This window comes from Pangasianodon hypophthalmus, chromosome 4 (genome assembly GCF_027358585.1).
Source record: "Pangasianodon hypophthalmus isolate fPanHyp1 chromosome 4, fPanHyp1.pri, whole genome shotgun sequence".
NCBI lineage: Eukaryota > Metazoa > Chordata > Actinopteri > Siluriformes > Pangasiidae > Pangasianodon > Pangasianodon hypophthalmus.
The window spans coordinates 13,951,255-13,970,158 of record NC_069713.1 but is presented as its reverse complement, the minus strand read 5'-3'; the positions used below and the strand labels follow the sequence as shown (position 1 = coordinate 13,970,158).

General features: G+C 37.8%; 1 protein-coding gene, 1 long non-coding RNA gene and 2 other non-coding genes across 4 annotated transcripts; 2 read left to right on the top strand and 2 right to left on the bottom strand.

Moving 5' to 3' along the window:
* Nucleotides 1-3,176: 3,176 nt before the first annotated feature.
* LOC128318230 (U2 spliceosomal RNA) lies at nucleotides 3,177-3,367 on the bottom strand. Its single transcript, XR_008301706.1, has one exon. It is a non-coding gene; the product is annotated as a U2 spliceosomal RNA (small nuclear RNA).
* Nucleotides 3,368-5,642: 2,275 nt separating this feature from the next.
* Nucleotides 5,643-5,810, top strand: LOC128318249 (U1 spliceosomal RNA). Its single transcript, XR_008301723.1, has one exon. It is a non-coding gene; the product is annotated as a U1 spliceosomal RNA (small nuclear RNA).
* A 4,658-nt stretch (nucleotides 5,811-10,468) lies between these two features.
* Nucleotides 10,469-13,307, top strand: tm4sf5 (transmembrane 4 L six family member 5). Its single transcript, XM_026936178.3, has 5 exons — nucleotides 10,469-10,842; nucleotides 11,344-11,424; nucleotides 11,798-11,943; nucleotides 12,192-12,381; nucleotides 12,984-13,307. Exons 1-5 carry the CDS (start codon nucleotides 10,669-10,671, stop codon nucleotides 12,999-13,001), a joined length of 609 nt encoding a protein of 202 aa, XP_026791979.1. The 5' UTR covers nucleotides 10,469-10,668; the 3' UTR covers nucleotides 13,002-13,307.
* LOC117597082 (uncharacterized) lies at nucleotides 11,250-18,883 on the bottom strand. Its single transcript, XR_008301632.1, has 2 exons — nucleotides 18,766-18,883; nucleotides 11,250-12,362 (listed from the first exon to the last, which is right to left on the bottom strand). It is a non-coding gene; the product is annotated as an uncharacterized LOC117597082 (long non-coding RNA).
* Nucleotides 18,884-18,904: the final 21 nt, after the last annotated feature.

Genomic DNA, 18,904 nt, shown 5'->3' with positions numbered 1-18,904 from the left:
AAGGTCCAGATGCGCTGTCTCTCAGAAAGAGAGTTCCAAAAGAGGTGCTCGGGTCTTGATGATCTGTTTGCTTTTTCGCAGCTGTCACTGTTATGGATGACCCTGCAGCATATCCCAGAGACTATGCAGCTGGTGGTGTTGATATCTTCATTTTGGCAGAACAGATCATTGTTCTGCCTTTTACTGAAGTTATTTACGGGCTTTCCATGCACATTGCCCATCACCCCAGACCTAACATTCCAAAGACAAGCATCATTATGACACAGCAGACCCCACAACCTGAAATTATGGATCTGGAAGCAAATCCACCTGCATGTGCCCCAAGGATCAGATACACTCTTATGAAGATGCATGCTCCATCTGTGCACTGGTTATATGCAGGCAAGTTCCCACTGTTATAATAATAATAATAATAATAATAATAATAATAATAATAATAATAATGCACTTTATTTATATAGCACCTTTCCTACATTCTAAGAATAAAGTGAAAACAGAAATAGTGAAACAAAAGATAGTAAAAAAAAAACAGTAAGTAAAAGGAGTAAAAAGGCAAATAATAATGCAATACATAATAGCAGTGACCAAAATAAGAAAATAATAGCAATAAGATTGTTGGCTATCAAATTCAGTGTCATAACAGTTTCACAATTCACTTTAGTGAAATAAAGTACGTAGTCCATATATATTCACTCAGTCAATGTGTTTTTTTTTTTCTTTTTTTTTCAATGTGCTTTCATGCTGGCATGCGAAAACAACACAGATTGCAATAGCAAATTTGATCCACTAGGAGGCAAATGTTTAGACAGGTGCAGTTACTATCATTACATTAAAACTGTGTAAACTCTAGAGATGGTTGTATGTGAAATTCCCAGATCAGCAGTTTCTGAAATACTCAAACCAGCCCATCTGGCACCAACAACCATGGCACAAAGATCACACTTTTTCCACATTCTGATGTTTGATGTGAACACTAACTGAAGCTCTTGACCTGTATCTGCATGATTTTAGGCACTGTGCTGCTGCCACGTGATTGGCTGAATAACTGCATAAATTAGCAGGTGTACAGGTGTTCCTATTAAAATGGACAGTGAGCATACATAGTAGCTCTTTCACCATCATTTTGCAGTACTATGAGCTGCACATCTTACAATTTACTCTTTTGACTCTTCTTAAGTGTTAACTTTTTGATCAGATGTTTGATTATTCACTGTAAATTTTGCATTGATTAATATGATCAAACTACCACTTTATGGTCAATGCATTCTCTTCTGTAACAGAAAAATCAGTCCCTGCAAAAACCATGATGACCAGCACTAAATAGTTTGAGACGTGTAAATGCGAGTTCATAATGTTGGTGGACTGTCTTAATATTTAGTTATTCCAGTAGCATTCTGGTGAGCTAGTACGTGTATAGTAATATTCTGGGGCAATTCTATATAAACAAATGGACAGTCTAATGTGACTGGTATCTGAACAGACTTATCCCAAAGCTAAAGAAAATTTTAAATGGCTAATCAATACAGTCTCACTATATACTGATTATTCTCACTTTAAAATAAGGTTCATCAGTGGGTATTGCAATATAGTCTTAGTGGGTGTCTGAGTATGCAGGAAAAATACTGCATCCTGCCAAGTGTCAAACCACTTCATGCTCTGAAGAAAACTGCACAGCCTCTAGCCCATCATAACACACCTGCCAGTCTACTGAGTGACATGAACCCACACACACCAAATACCAGGCTGTCTACAGCATTCTACAGCAGTATCTTTTCGTCAGACCCGCAGCTGCCATTTCAACCCCTCTGTGTACCTACAGACCTCCAGAGGATGACCAATCTCTCATTACCTTCAACTTATAAAAGATAATAAACATTTAGATATTAATTCATATCTGTTAAAGTGTCCGTGTAAGGTCTATAAAGCAGTTACTTAGCAACATTAATGGCATATTTGTGCTTTATTTAATGTTTTAATATTTATACCTTGTTACCTGCATCCCCTATATAACTACTATGGAATAGTTTCAGAAAATGAATGTGACCCTTAAAGGAAAATCCAAATGGCTCTACTAGCACTCCAATTGTTTTTATGATTAAATTCTGAGGGTTTTTTTGTTTGTTTGTTTAAAATTCTTTCATTAATGAGGTACATTTTCACTCTGGCTAACAGTTTCCTACATTGCCCACAATGCTGTTTGACTGCCTAATGATAGTTGTACCAGTGGGAATTCATCTCTACCTAAAAAGACAGTTGCAGCAGCACTAGAGTCTTTTAGCCTGTCCTTCTCTCATACACCCTCATCTGTACACTCTGCTCAAACACAAAAGGTTCCAAAGCTTTCATTCTTATACCACCCACTACATAGAACATTTAAAATAATTTGAATTTAATTTAAATTAATAGCTACACTAACCTAAACATGTTCAATAATAACATCAAGCGTTCCAACAGTTAGAACACAAGCATTAGTTTAGTAATCTGAAGAATCCTCACAATTGTTTGCGTGGATAATCTTCCCAGCTCCATAGAAACCTGTTCAAAAAAAAAAAAAAGAAAGAAAGAAAAGTACACCAGAGTATAATAGGTGAGTCTTGTTCTGGGTGAACCACCCTCTTGATCATGGTATCACATCTGCTAGGTAAGAATGAATGTAAGATGGACTGCAGAGTGCCACCACCAACACACACTCGTTACCATCATGGTGAGTGACATTTACTCACTCATTACACACACATCCATATCTAAAACACACAATCTACACACTGCTGCTAATGAATAGTGCGTTCCTTGTGGTCGTTTTTTCAAGAAAATAATAATATGACATTTCCCATGATGCAATGGTCCTGAGAGCTACACTATCCCAGAAGTAGTTTCTTTCTTCTTTTAGTCTGACTCGATCACTCAGTTCAGTCGATCCAGGAGAAGGGAGTCTGATCCTTCACTAGGTTTTCTCATCAATACATTAAATATCGACATGAAATAATAACCAACCACTTCGGGAAATAAAACACAAGGAGAGCTCACTCTGCATCCTTAATGTCATACACATGACAAGCATAAACCAAAGAAAACGGTTGATCTGATTACAATTCCTCAACACTAAAACTGATTTCCTACAACAATACACCGCCTTTAAGATCCACATTTCTTTAAAACTCACTTTCACTGTATAAAGGGTGTGCACTGTTCACTGAAGTACTGCAATACCGAGTTGATGTATGGGGTGGATACAGTAAGCCTCTAGCCCATCTCCCTGTTCCAAAAATCTATTTAACATATACTCCATAAATGGAAAAAATGTCAGATATTAAACTAATATGAATAAATACTACATTTAATCTTAACCAAAACGCCAAGAAACAATGCCTTAGCTCACAATCAGCGAGGTGGGACATCCTTCACAACACAACACACGAGGACTGCAGATACTGCTTTATTTACTAAATAGTTCATCAAATATATAAACCACATTGTTATCGTATATTTAACTCAACAAAACTTCAAAGAAAGCCAATAAAAAAAACACAGAGGAAAAAAAAATCATCTTTAAAACAATGTGCACTCACAAAGAGGAGGAGGAAATGCTAATGAGCTCACAAATCTGACCTATCAGAAGGATACAATCTCATCCGTACTATAAAAATAAATCTTAGAGCATTTTCTAAATAAACGAACAACACATGCAGTACTTGAACTACAATGATATAAATCACATTTGCTCTGTGCCCACTCTTACTTTCACATGGTGCCATGTCTTTACCATCCAGCAGTAATTAAACAGACTTGGTGAGGGTTGATGAAGGGGAGCTTTGGCATTAGTACACTAGTTAGATAAAAATATTTCTGCAATGTCATAAAGTTTAACTGCTCGTGTAGGCTTAATAGCAGGTTTAATGTATGTCTTGCTTGTTTCCTGCCTGGCTAAACTGCTATGGTTTAATAAAGTTTATTTCAGCTTTGCTTACTCATGTTAACCATTTAGGATGAATTTGAATTAGATGCATGAATAGCATGACTAGAACAAACAGAATTACAGTGGCTTAAGAGGAATAACATTCAAAAGATGGAACTGTCATAAAAATTGGAGCACCTGCTACTACTAAACAGGAACTGTACAAACACTATTAAAACAGCATATACAAAACATTCTGCTAGGTATACAGCCTCCATAGTGTAAAATAAACACCTGCAGAAAGAAATCTTTCTGCCTGGTACTTCAGATGGGCACTTTCCAGCCAAACACCACAACCGAGTCCTACAAATTCTGTGCACCCTATTCAAGGACAGCGAATCAACAAAACCCAAAGAAATTGAAAATAGTAGTTAGTAGCAAGAAATTGAATATGAGATTGGTGTTCTTGCAGCAGGCAGGTTAGATTAAATACAAGTGCAATAAAAGTCCCATTTAATTAATTTCAACATGTAAATATGAATGAAAGTAAGCGTTTTCTGCATTTGAATATTATGATTGTAGATGAATATCCATCACCAGGTTGAGCATTTCTGTTGACCTTGACTACTAATAAATATGAATGAATGTAAGCATTTTCTGCATTTGAATATTATGATTGTAGATGAATATCCATCACCAGGTTGAGCATTTTTGTTGACCTTGACTACTAATAAATCTCAGAATAATCTATTGGGCCTATTGTGGCAGTTCCTTCTCAAAACTGTTGCTTTAAGTGTAATGTAAGTATTATTCATTAGAAGCAGTTTGTAGTGAGTGTGGTATTTACAAGTCAATGTGTGTGTAATGAGGTATGAAATGTTACCCCGATTTCACACCAGACACGTCGCATCAAGACATCAGATAACCAACATGGACTGCGTCTCAATTGTGTTTCTGTACTTTCTACTGGTAGGAGAAAGAGCAACAGCGCCCTTCAATTTAAATGTTTTTGCAACAACAGTATTCAATCATCAGTTATGACCAGGTGAATTTACATTTAGCTGTTTATTAATGGAATAAACCCTGTTAGAGAGCTACCAGAATCCCCTGCTGACTACCATACCCCCTTCTCAGCCAGCTAAGTGAACTCTCCCATTTACTAACTGCATTGATTAGTTTCCTGTATAAACGCCGCTCAGTTTGGAACTCACATTGCTCTACAGGATTATATATAATAAGACACAAGAGCAAGATGAGGAAATCTGCTCCATACTCCACCATAGCAGGGGCATAGCTGCGTTTTGCTTACACATTTTTGCCAAACTGTCATGAAGAGGGCGCTAATACACCCGACTGGTTGTCTGTAATCTGTAGTCTGTAATTTATCTGACAGCTCTAATTACAAAACCGTTCACCTGAAGACGTGACGTGACACAGTGGGACAGTGAATAACCGGTATATTTATGTTTATTTTCCTTCCTCATATTGAAGCAAAAGGGCTACCACAGCGTCCATAGGCTAAAGGCTGCACAATCATGACATGTTTTATTATTTTAAATATATACACAGCATATAAAAAGTATCTAAAGTGAAAAAGTAGTCATGCTGGACTCTGACATGTCTCCATGGGGGTGTGGCTTGAAACACTTTTAAATGGAAATTTAAATGGCCAGAGTCAATTGTCCTTCACTCACCATGATGGTAAAGAGTGTGTGTGGTGGTGGTGGCACTCCACAGTCTTCAACTTGTACTTACCTGGCAGTAACCTCCATGTAATATGATCAAGTAAGTGGTTCACCTAGAGTGAGGCTCAGCCATTGTACTCCGGTTGTGCTGACTCCTCCAAATTCCCACAAATGTGGGAATCTCGACTGCAGTTTCTGATATTGGGGGACTGCATTCATGCGCTCCCCTGATTTTAATGTGTGAAAAGTCATTTCTACTGTTATGTGCTATCTATGAAATCAACCACAAAAGGACAGGAGAAAAAAAAAAGAAAAAAAAATCAATGACATTGTGTTTTCTCTCTAAAGGTAAATTGAACAAAAAGGGAAAACTCATTGTTACATCCAAGACTTTTTCTCATAAAAGTTAAATCAGCGTCTTCTCTGCCTCTATGTCTACATTACCCCCCCCCCCCCCCCCCCCCCCCAACTCCCCCTGAAGCCTCAAAATCCTCCAAGAAGAGGATAGCATAGGTGCCTCTCCATGAGGGGCAATGGCAGAAGAGGTGTTCCTCACTCCAGCAGAGGCTGAAGGTCTTCAGTGCCCCATACTCCTCCACAGCGAGGTCCTTTGCTCCACATAGACAGCACCTCCTCCCGTTGCAGGCCTCCTTGATGTGGCCTATCAGTCTACATTCCTGGCAGTAGAGAGGCTGGCCAGGGTAGTGGAGGAAACCCCAGTGAGGACTGATTGAGAAGATTCCCAGGTGGTGGAGCAAACCCCCAGGAGCTGCCCTGATGTTGTCGTCCACCAGAAAGGGGTTGTAGATTTGCACTGTCACTGGGACCTCATGCATAGTGAAAAGGGGCATGAAGCAGAGACCAGTTGTCAGGAGCACTGGTTGAAAACAGCAGAACAATCCGAGAAAGAAGCGAGGGTCATATCCAGGAAACCAGTCGAGACAAAGTCCTGCAAACAGAAGATCCTATAGGCAGCAACCTTGCAGAAATCCCGCAGGATCTGAAGAATGACACAGTCCCATCTGAAATGCTTCTTGACATCCGCTACTGCATCTGAGCAGTGCAGTGCCTAAGCCTTACCACTCAGGCCTGCCAGGTGTCACCGTCTTGACTCTAAGACCAAGAAAGAAACTACACTTGATCATAGCCAAAAGGCCGACGAGTGATACTTTAGATAACAAACAATGAGGAGGGACATCCTTCACTACACAACACACAAGGACGGCAAATATCACGAATATCTGATGGACGGAAAATAAATTAGACCAATACTGTAATAGTGTAACTGTTTTTAGTGAAAAAAAAACAAATACAAAAAAACTATCCAAGAGTTTACACAAGAAGCATTTGTCTGGACAGCGATTAAAAAAAAAACACACACACATTAATAGAAAACAAAACTGAGTGGCATCCGCCTGCAGCTTACAGACCATGTTCCCTGGTCCCTTAGGGCAAGCAGAAAAGCTTCTCTTAGGCATGAAAAGCTTCTCTTTGTGCTTTATGTGGAAAATTGTGTGACATTTCAGACAAGCAACACTGTAGTTTCATATGCTGTAACACCACCATTAATTATTATAATCTTTGCATAATATGTACATAATTATATAATAAATAAACTAAATTTTGCACCGAAGCTGGAGGGGCTACTGGGACAACTGAATAGTTCTCATTATGCAGGCTAATTTAACTCTCGGTGGCCAAAGGAGATATTGCAGAGAGGAAAAAATCCCAGAATTAACAGTGATAATCTGTGGCATTCACTAAATTTCAGGGGTTTCAGTACCGTGACATAGAATGGGCGTTTCTGGAAGTGTGGCGTAGATGCCCCTTCCAAAAAAAATTACAGGCCACCGAACATGCGCAGAATACTTTGCTTGAAATTGGGTGTGTCTAGGCAATTCCCAAACAGGCGAATGGCAATGACTGTGGCATTTTTGCCTGTAAATATGCAGACTTCCTTTCTGAAGGAAAGCCAATCACTTTCAGACAGGTACATGACCAAGCTACAATATTCCTGTTCTTTTGTCACACATTTTTAATTCTCAAACATATTATTTATTATGCTGTTATGGTGATTCATCTGTCTCTCTTTCTCTGTAGTGTGACATTCCACTCTTCAGAAAGGTGATATTGTGGGAGATTGTAAATGAGAAGGTCCTGTAAATCCTGAATCACCTGGTTCTTCAAACTGTCAACTTTGCTCTTTCTGTGTAAATAAAGTTGAGTATGAAAGCTTGGATAATTATGAGTTTGTTTTTTATAATGGGGAAACAGGAGTGGAAACAATACTGAGGTTAAAAAGAACTGAGGTTTCACTGCAGATTTTTAGTCTTGCATGATAGGACACGTGATAGAATTGATGTAAAGTCAGTAAGACTGAGCATATTTAAGTGAAACAAGCATTTCATAACTAAACAGTATTTTTCAAACATGAAACCCCTGCAATCACGGACAGGTATCTGAAGTAATAGCAGTATGAATGTAAAAGGGTATTTGGCACGGAATCCCTGCGATCACGGAAAGGTATCTGAAGGTATAGCACAACCAATGGAAAGAGTATTTGGCACGAAACCCCTGCGATCACTTACAGACAACTATCTGCAGCAAATGGCTTTTCTTCCCAAACTGCACATGATTGTTGACCTATTGCAGATTCTCAAATTGGCCATGCCTGCCTGATGACGCAGTATCTGTTACGCTGTCCTGAAACCCCTGGAAATAAGCGCATGCCGATAGTCAGTGGTAATGCATGTCAATTTATACTGCCCCATCCTAAATGGTGCACTTGCAGTCTCGTGGTCATCGATTACATGTGGTGATTTCTCATTTCTATTTCTCAACTTTATGGCCAAAAGTTTGTGACACCTGACCATCACACTCATACAGGCTTTCTTGAACATCTCATTCCAGATTTAATCCCCCTTTGTTGTTATTATAACCAACTCTTCTGGGAAGGCTTTCCACTAGATTTTGGGATTTGTGCTCATTCAGCCACAAGAGCATTAGTGAGGTCAGGCACTAATGTTGGGTGAGAAAGCTTGGGGCACAGTCTGTGTTCCAGTTCATCCCAAAGGTGTTCAGTGGGGTCGAGGTCAGGGTTCTGTGAGGGACACTCGAGTTCTGCCCCTTAGGTCCAGTGAAGGGAAACTGTAATTGTAAATTCCAACTTTATGGTAACAGTTTGGGCAAGGTGTCCACAATTTTTGACCATATAGTGTATATTCAAATAAAATCCTATAGTGTCTTTTGTTATTAATTTAGCATGTCATTAAGTAGTAGCAAGGTTACAAATTTTACTTGATGCAACTACAATGTAAAACAAACCCAGTAAACTGAGTGCAATCAATTACCTAACTTATGATAATTACCTAATTAATGTCTGTAGCATAAACATGATTTGTTTTTTTTAACGAAGCCACTGCATGCACTCAGATGATTTCATTTACAGCATTTGGCAGAAGCCCTTATCCAGAGCAACAATCTCATGCACACAACTGAGCAGTATACAACCTTCCAATCAGAAGTCCAGTGTCTTAACCAAGGAGCTACCTGTGCTACTATTTCTCCAGATAGGTCATCTGTCTGAAAATTTCTAATTTATTGAAAGAATTGATGAAATAATAATGAACTTCATTAATCTCTGAACGTAATGGAGTCTTGAGGGGTGTCCCAAACACTTGCTTTTACTAACCCAAGTCCTTGGAAACTCGCGAATCATAGACAGTGTGTGGACTTGGAGGGTGACCGCAGGGCTTAGGGTGCCATATGGGGCAGGGCCAACTTTTCACCTTTCTTTTTACACCAATATTTAATATAGGCATTCTTTATGAAAACTTAAGTTACACTGTGGGGACATATTTATTCATCTACACCAACCTTGTCCCAACTTGATCATCAACTGCATTGGGCCAAGTAGGCCTACTCCATAGGGTGTTAACTAGGCACCGACATGATCATACTTTGCAAATTAGCCTTGGACTATGTATGAAGAAAATCATACTAAAAACCCCATGATCAGTCAGGCAAATGATTGTGTATTGTTTTTCATTAGAATGTGCAGATTAAACGCACTTTAATGTGAATATTTTACAAAAGAAAAACCTCTTACCTCCACAAGGTGAATTACAAGCTTGTCTTAAACAGCAGCAACCATAAAAAAAAACACTCCTCTGGCTGTAAATTATTCGGAAAAAGTCAAGGGGAGGGGGGAGGACAAGTTCAAAGCTTAAGTAAATAAATAATTCCTAATTGCTAATAATAAAACTATATCTAAAACTTGGACTGTGGCTTATCTTCTATCTTTAGCCACAGAGAGGCTCGCTATCTGTCCTCAAGTAATAAATATCTATTCTTTTCTTCAATGAAAATAACATTTTCTCCCTTACTCTATGCAACAAGAATCTATGTAGAAGCCCATATAAAATTATGTAGAAATTCAATATTTACTTTATTTATACTTTTTATTTACCATTACTATTTAATCTATACTATCTATATTACTATCTATAACTAACACCAATATATTACTATATACAGTACATAAGTATAGTCCCATAGACAGTTTACTATTTTTATTGTTTGTAGATGATGGAAAATTGTACTTGGTTTCCATATGGGAGAAAATACTTTCATTGGAATTGGTCTAGGTGCAGCTTTTACAGGAAAATATAAGAAGTAATCAGTAGAGAAACTCATGTTCCCACAAACCTGGAGTGATCAGTAAATCATATAGCCTACTGTATATCAGTTACAATCAACTGCAGCTATACGCCTTTTATTACACACACATACTCACTTGTGTTAACAAACCATAAACAACGCTGATAGTAGATCAGTAAATATGAACAGATATCAAAGGTCACGCAGGAGTTTTAGATCACCACCGTATGTCCTTCATTAGCTGGGGCACTAATCTTCATTGGCTCGTTAATACACAGCTCCTCTTTGTTTGACTTTATTCACCATTGGGCACAGAGGCACGGCTGTTATCTAGAGTTTATACACTATCCGTCTTGGTTCTGTCTTTAGGGTCTTAAATTTGGTGAACTAACAGTCAAGGTTAAAGAAAAAAGTCAAATATTTAAAAAGATGTGTTGTACAGGAAAGTGTGCACGCTTAGTGGGTTTGATGCTGTTGCCTTCTGCATTTCTGTGTATGATAGCCAACCTTCTGTTGTTCTTCCCCAGTGGCAATGTTTTGGAAAATGATCAGATCTCCCTACAGGTCTGGCTGATGGGAGGACTCTTCGGTGGAGGCTTGTTTGTAAGTAAAGAGCAGACTCTTTCTGTTCCATGGTTGTATCAGAAAAAGTTATTTTAACTTAGCTATGAACCAAAATTAAGTGCATATATAAACCACTGTTCATTTACTGCATGTATTGTAAGAGTATTTAGTGTTTTTACTCTCTTTAATTATCTCTCATTCTCAATATTTTGGAGAAATAATGCTTTTTTTTAGATTTGTGATTTCTCTTGCAGTGTTAGATGATTATGCTCTTGCATAAGTAACAACAATTTAATTTGTAGTCACTGTGTATTATGTAAGGTTATAATTTAAGTTTTTTTCTATGTCAACATAATGAAGTCATAAGATCAAATGTAAACAGCTGATATACAATTGATCAGTAACACCCAATATAAACCTAGCTACATTTATTCATGAAGCATAAGCACAGTGTAAGCACTTATTTTATAACAGATATAATAACTCTCATTGTACAAGTCATTTTATATTTTTATTTAATGATATTTCATTGTCCATTAGATGCTGTGTCCAAGCTGCTCGGCTGTCAGAGCTGGTGGAAAGGGTTGCTGTGGGAAGGGCTGCTGTGGAAATCGTTGCCGCGTGAGTAAAACTACTGAATTGGGGGGAAAAAGTTCAATTCTTGTAGATCTGGACAAAAGGAAAAATTGTAACTCTGAAAGCTGAAACAAAGTGAACTGATATTTGAATAGTAAGTAGCCTACAATGTTCCACAAATCAATCTTTGTAAATCAGTAATCAACTCAGTGTGACCTTTTCCATTTGCAAGCTTGTGCAAAGCTGTAATTTTGAGAACTAGTGCAGCCCAAATATTTAATTACAGTTACTGAGGTTTAGTTTTAGGCATAGCACTATTTAACTACACTAATACACAGGCCATTTGAGAACAACCATTGTATTAAGAATGTTATTAAGCCAAATGTGTATCTACATCTGACTATCTACATGTCTGTAGATGCTGAGCTCTGTGTTTTCCTCTGCATTTGGTCTAATTGGGGCAACATACAACACCAGCGTGGCCTCTGCAGCACTGGCTATTGGACCAAAATGCCGCCTGGACTCAGGGACCTGGGAATATCCCTTTGAGAACCTGCCCCAAGAGTAACTGAGCCCTAGACTCAAGTCAAATAAATACGGTTTTAATTATATTCTTGGTTAAGTACTTATATCTATGTGTGAGTGTGCTACTGATGCCAAATACCAAAAAAAAATCTTTTCACAGACATATTTTATTGGTGTGTATAAATTGAGTACACTGAATGCTTTAGCTCTGAATAATCCTGATTGAAATTTTAATTATCTGAATGCACAACTTATATGATCTACTTTTTCTCTTTCTCTGTCTGCAGTAATACCAGCTACTTGGTGGATAAATCTCAGTGGTCTGTCTGTGCTTTCCCGGAAAATGCAGTCCTCTGGCACATCGTTCTCTTCTCCATCCTACTAGGTCTGGGCGTCCTGCAGGTCGTGCTCCTTGGGATCCAGATCATTAACGGCTGCATGGGTTGTCTGTGTGGAGACTGTCGAGAAAGCAGAGAGGTAAACGTTACAGTAAAGTTCTTTGTTCTTTGTTTCAACAAAGCTCTGTATTGGTCGGTCAGGGAGTTGGAGAAGTAGATGGCTCAATGGATTTAATTATCAGTAATAAATTTATAAGCAATTTGATATGTGAGGTAAAAAGGGTGACAGAATAATCAATATAAGGTTGAACATTAAACACTAAGCTAGTTTATGGTTACACATTCAGTGATAGGCAGGGCATATAAGCATATTATTTACACTTTGTGTCAGTGGCTAAAAGCTAGTTAAGTGCACTCTCAGCATGGATAAATGAAACATTGACAGCTGTCATTAGGTCATGACCAAGGTTTATTATAGTATATATATATCTTAAAGACATAGGATTGTGGTTGAAATTTCTTTCTAAGAGAAATGTAAATAGTGAAGTCCATGTACAAATTTATTTCAGATGTTTCAATGTTTATTTACTATTATTAATAGTCATTTTTTAAGTTTTTAAGTGGTTCCCAGAATAAGTAGCATTTATTTAGGACACAGGAGAAGCAGCCAGATTAGAAGTTCCCATGTAGAGTAATCGTCCTTTATACATTAAATGGAACATGTTTATTCCTCTTTTGCAGGATGATGGAGGATTGTGAATGGAAGATAGTATCAAGACAAAATCAAGGAATCAAATTCCATAAAACATATTTTGTTCACTGATAGATAGCAGTCACACGCATATCTATTTATTAATGTGATCTACATGATCAAATTATACCTGTATAAAAATACATTTTCAGCAGTTTCATCTTTAATTTACAACAGGATCTATTTTTCGTAGTGCATTTACTATCAGTTACCTGAAAGCAATACTGCATATGTGAACATTGCTTAGGTATCTACTGTACACTGTGCTATTTATATTGCTATTACAATCAATTATTAAACTTGATATGGCATAAGTATGTATTAATTATTGACTAAACCTGAGTAATATCTTTACATAGAGCTTGAAGCTCTCAGGCTGGGTAGTAAAATTTGCTTTACCTTTGACCCTTAAATGTGCACATATTGTGTGGGTGTTCTTGTTAAAATGAATCCATTTTTATACAACAATAATGTTTACATGATTTCTGCAGACTGGAACATTTTATCACTGAAAATATTCAGCACACTAAAAGTGCATTCATTAACATCTTGCTCTGCTGCAGTGCTTTCGCTTCTCACCAGTTTGAGCTAGATCCTGTTTGAAAGCAGGATCGGGGCACCCTTGTGGCAGAAGTGACATCTACAGCTGTATAAACAGCTCAGAAGAGACTTTGAATGTAAGGTGTTTGTAGAAAGCATCATCTTGTACTCAGTGTTATTAATGTTCACATCATTACTATTAGACAGCATGAAGAAGGCTTTGGACTTCAGGTGATATGAACAGTTTTGCTACAATGGCTTAGGACTACAATTCCCTTGATAGCTTTAGGACTACAATTCCCTTGATAGCTTTAGGACTGCAATTCCCACGAACAGTTTTGCACTCAAGTCTCCATCAGTGGACAGTTGATAACTTCAACAAAATAGACTTTATGTGTAAACTATTATGAACTTTCATCACACATTTTCACTTTTTGGCAAGAGAATTATTTATAATCACACTCTCCGGTGTCACCCAGATGAGGATGGGTTCCCTTTTGAGTCTGGTTCCTCTCAAGGTTTCTTCCTCGTATCGTCTCAGGGAGTTTTTCCTTGCCATCATTGCTTCTGGCTTTCTCATTAGGGATAAATTCATAAATTTATATCCTGAATTTATATATTTCTGTAAAGCTGCTTCATGACAATGTCCATTGTTAAAAGCGCTATGCAAATAAAATTGAATTGAATTGAATTGAATTACTGTTACGGATGGAATTTTCTTAGGTAATGCTATTTTTAGGTCAGCTCAAAGTAACAAGTAACACTTACTGGGCCTGTAATCATAATGAATCCTAACAGACTATGCCTGGATAAGTAATGCTTTTTAGCACTCAAAGACTTCAATACAGACAGGAAAAGGAAGCTACAAGGAAGCTACAATCCCTGATGGTGACTTAACGGTGGTGACATACTGTCTAGCTATGCTCTGCTCTAAATAAGCTCCATCAACTGATAAACATAAACATACCATGCACGTTTTGGCCATATCTGGTGAGGAGGACTGTGAGTGCACTTGTTCTATCTTATGGGTTCAAATCAGGCATAAGACTCAAGCAGCCTTATGGAAAGTCAGAAAGCTGGATTATTGTAGTCTATATGGCTATATGCCACATGATTCCAAAACTGTAACAACTTGCATAAATCAATTTGTTTGAAAGAGTAATGATGATCAAGATTAGGCTAGGGTCTGGGTTTGCATACGTACATTTTTGTACAACTTCATTTGTATAAAATTATGCCACATTGGCCAAACTTGTTTGAATTTCCACAATTATTCATGAGATAAGGTTTCTTTTTCATATATAGAAAACAAGGGCAGAAACAGCTAACAGGAAAAATCAAAACATTTTTGTCTTTTGCCATGCAGATCACACACATCCACAAAGAAAATGTAAAGGGTGACAGGCTGGGGGTAAGGGGGAGCTTAGAAATGTTGGGTCGAGTTGAGAGAAAAAAAAAAAAAGATTGTCAGTGCCAATGGTATTCACTCAAAGGAACTAATGCAAACTCACTACTTTGCCAATAAAATACACACACACACACACACACACAGTCTTTCCACCCATGGAGAGCACAGGCACAAAACATACACAAGCCCCTGCAATGAATCCAAGAACAGAACAGAAGAGAAAAGAACAGAAGAGAACTGGAGCAGACCAGTTAGCACACATGAATGAATCTGATGGAAATCATTAACAACGATCCCTGATGTTGTGTCTATGCTGTACATATTATTTTAACCTTAATCCAATCCAAACAAATACACTGTTATTTAGAGAATTCTGTTTTGATACACACTCAACATATATTTGTGTCGTTTATACACACTGGCTTAAAACTGTCCATTTTTGACAGGGAGTGCACAAATAAACCTACCACACAGTAACCACAGCTTCTTGAGGTGTGACTCAATACCTCAGAAGAGACATCACATCACTGGTGTTAGCTAAGCTCTTACAGGGAAAAATTCAACACAGACTTGCAGGAAGTGAAATGAAAGACAAGCCAGCACTGGTCCTTTAACACTGTCGCTGAGATGACCTGAAAAACTATATCATGTGTCTTCTAACCTGATATATATTAAGAACTTGTGATCAAGAGAAAGAGGTGTTTATAAGAATAAGCAAGGATAGGGTTAAAGGAGTAGGAAGTGGGGTGGGAATGCAAGACACGGGAAGGAGGGGGAATATGGGGTAGGAGAACTGAAAAACTGGTCTGTGGTGACTTGAGCTGGAGTGTTCCAGTAATAGCTGTACGTTTCTGAGCTCAGCATGAACTCAGATTCAGTATGAATACAGCCTTAAGGCTTAGGAATGTATGGTGGCATAAACACTTCTTACAACGCTAATAAGTGCAGGAAGAAACATGCAATTTTCTTCTGTCAAATACAGTTAACAGCCAGATCATTTTTTTTCCACTGATGCACACTCTCTGTTGTCTTGATATATCTCAGACAAATACAGTTTCCATATGCTTATTGCATGAAATAATGAGCAAGGCTGATAATAATAAGAATATATATTTAATTAATACAGCTATATATATTAGTGTTTTTATGTCTAATTCTAAAATTAAGTATATGTAGGAGATCTGTAATTTTCCACATGACTATGTACCATTTCCTAATTACCACTGCCAACATTATCACTTCTAACTGCCAACATTACTACCTATGTTTAAGCAGTTGCTATTCTTATCTGTTGCTATCTGACTCTAGTGGCTGCCAGTTGCTGAATAACAGGAGGGCCAAAGATTCACCGGGGTAAATATTGGACAGACTGATTGGTCCTTTGTGGACTGTGAGTTATGTTACAGTGACAGCTGACCAATAAGCTTTCAGAGATCAGTGAGAGAGAGTGTTTCCATATTCAGACATTGGCATCACTCACTGAAGGTGGCTGTCACAGATGACATATACTGTAGTATAAAAATCCTTCTTGGCATGGATAAAGCTTTTTAAAACAGAGATTTGGAACAACTTAAACTTTCTTTGTACATAATGTATGTATGTTTGTATCATAATATGTAGTTAATACCCTCTGTGATAAATAGGAATTGTATTGTGTCCCTGCAGTTTTTTAATTAGAAGTGGATGATAAATCATACTGTACAGCATATTGCACATTTGAATGTCATTCTTTCATCATGACACACTGATAATGAATTGCCTTGAGACAGCACAGCCTTTAAAGTATCAAACAAGGATTTGCATAATTGTTGCTATTCCATATTCAGTATTCAAACAACCAAGCATGTGATGAACGCTGATCAAACAAGACCAAACCAAAAATGTTTCTGAAAGCTAATGCTTTACACTGATCTGAGGTCAGTTATTTTTCAGGACTGACCCCTAAATGGCAGCTACTGGTCTCGCCTGCACCTTATCAACTGCCCACAGTTCTTCGTTAATGATTGACTACTCACTTGCGTATAACTGAGAGATAGTGTCTCACTTCATGCCTCCAGAACTGTCTAAACCACATCCCTCTTTCACTGAGGTTTGAATTAAACTGATAGAAGAGAGCAATAAAAGAGAGATTGGTGGAAGATCAGGAAGAAGTTCAGTGAGGAAAAGGAAGAAAAAAGGGCGTATCTTGAAAGTGGACATCGGAATAGGCAAAGAGAGAGAATTTATATTAATTGTTTCTCAGAACTTCTACGGCCTCAATAAAATATATAGAGTTTGTTCAGTACTTCTGATGCTACACATATAAGCTTGTATTTCTATTATCTCGACATCTGCTAAGATATACACAATTTTTTTTTAAAAAATACAGTAAATTTGCTGCTGTTATGCTGTTCTTAGGCCAAATGAAAGGAATACTTCAGAACTTGTTAAAGATCAAGTCCAAATTTGTCCTATTATACCAAGAAACTAATATTTAAAAATAAACCAGGACCCTTAGCATGGCTGGCACCATGAGAGAACCTGGACTGAGCTCCAGAGCAGGCATGCTGGTCTGCATTCTAATCTGTTTCTCCTTTAGAAATCAACTCCATAAAATTCTGGACTAAATCCATTGGCAATGTTCCTGACAGACTGGCCAGGATAACAATGTGAATGAGAATACAGGGTCAGTTTGTAAATTCTGTACATAAGTTCACAAAAGCTCATGCAAAACTATCACAATTTATGATTTTTCTACAAATTAATGGTGCTATTGCAATAACTAAATTACTGACATAACCACTGAATGCTCAGTAAAAGTGTTTTTGCATGGGCAAAGTTGGCGAATAAACTCTTATTCATACGCTCAGGAACTCAGCGAAATTGACTGTCTCTGTTTATTCCTCATACCCAAGTGGACACTTCCAGGTTAAGAGTATTTGCTTTAGCCTATTCAGGTTATGTAAGTTTACTGCACATATACACGCTTTTTTCAAAGCACCCCACAGTCACTCTTACATTATGAAGAGTAGCTCAACTGTGCAAGTCACAAACCCAATTCAGAAATGCAGGTTTTTAGCAGCTCGGTATACAATATATATAATTGTACAGTATCAAAATCATGTCTCAAAAAATAGATTTATGCAAAGTCACTGTGTAACATTACAATATTGGTGTTAACTAACTTAAGGGAGGCTGCATGCTGGGGCAGGGAGGTAGTGTAGCCGCTTTACAGCTCATGGTTTCCTACGTTCGATCCTAAACTCGGGTTACTGTCTGTGCAGAGGTTTGCATGTTCTCCCTGTGTTCATGTCAGGGTTGTCTTGTTATCTCCCAATGTCTAAAAACATAGATGGATTGGTTATGCTAATTTGACCCTAAGTTTGTGTGTGTGTGTGTGTGTGTGTGTGTGTGTGTATGTATATACAGTCTATACATGGTGCCCTGTGAAGGACTGGCATCCAATATGAAATGTAAAGCAAATAGGGAGGAAAGTTTCTACAAATTTGTGTAGAGGTGTAGCATATATTTCCAAGGTGCAAGATGTGTGTCTATATGGAAAAATCCACTAAGAGCTACCACAGCAGCCAGTGTTTACTTGATAAGCCTGTAATCCTAGCATTCAGTGGCTTTGCCTGCTTTTCCACAGTCACAGTCAATTCAAGAGGCTTCTTTCTTTCTCTTCTTTCATTCACTGCTCTGCTGTTTCATATTGCACTTAGATATAATATATAACTTTAAACATGCAACAATATAATAAGAAATGATAAGCCAAAAAAAAAAAAATCAGTAGTAGCACAATTATAGGACACGATTCTTAGAAGTGGGAATGTTTATCACTCAACTTTGGAGACTTGCCAGAGTCTCGGAGCTCCATTGAGAGAAGGAGGAGGAGAAGGAGAAGGAGGAGGAGGGCTGGGAGCCTGAGGTCGCTCTAAATCCGTTTAAAAAGCGCCAGAGCTCTCAGTGCTGTGATCACACACA

Excerpts from the sequence above, each read along its gene's own strand:
- tm4sf5 (XM_026936178.3), top strand. The coding sequence starts at position 10,669 with ATGTGTTGTACAGGAAAGTGTGCACGCTTAGTGGGTTTGATGCTGTTG. Across the intron at positions 11,425-11,797 it reads GCTGTGGAAATCGTTGCCGC|ATGCTGAGCTCTGTGTTTTC; the intron begins GTGAGTAAAACT and ends ACATGTCTGTAG. Across the intron at positions 11,944-12,191 it reads TTTGAGAACCTGCCCCAAGA|TAATACCAGCTACTTGGTGG; the intron begins GTAACTGAGCCC and ends CTCTGTCTGCAG.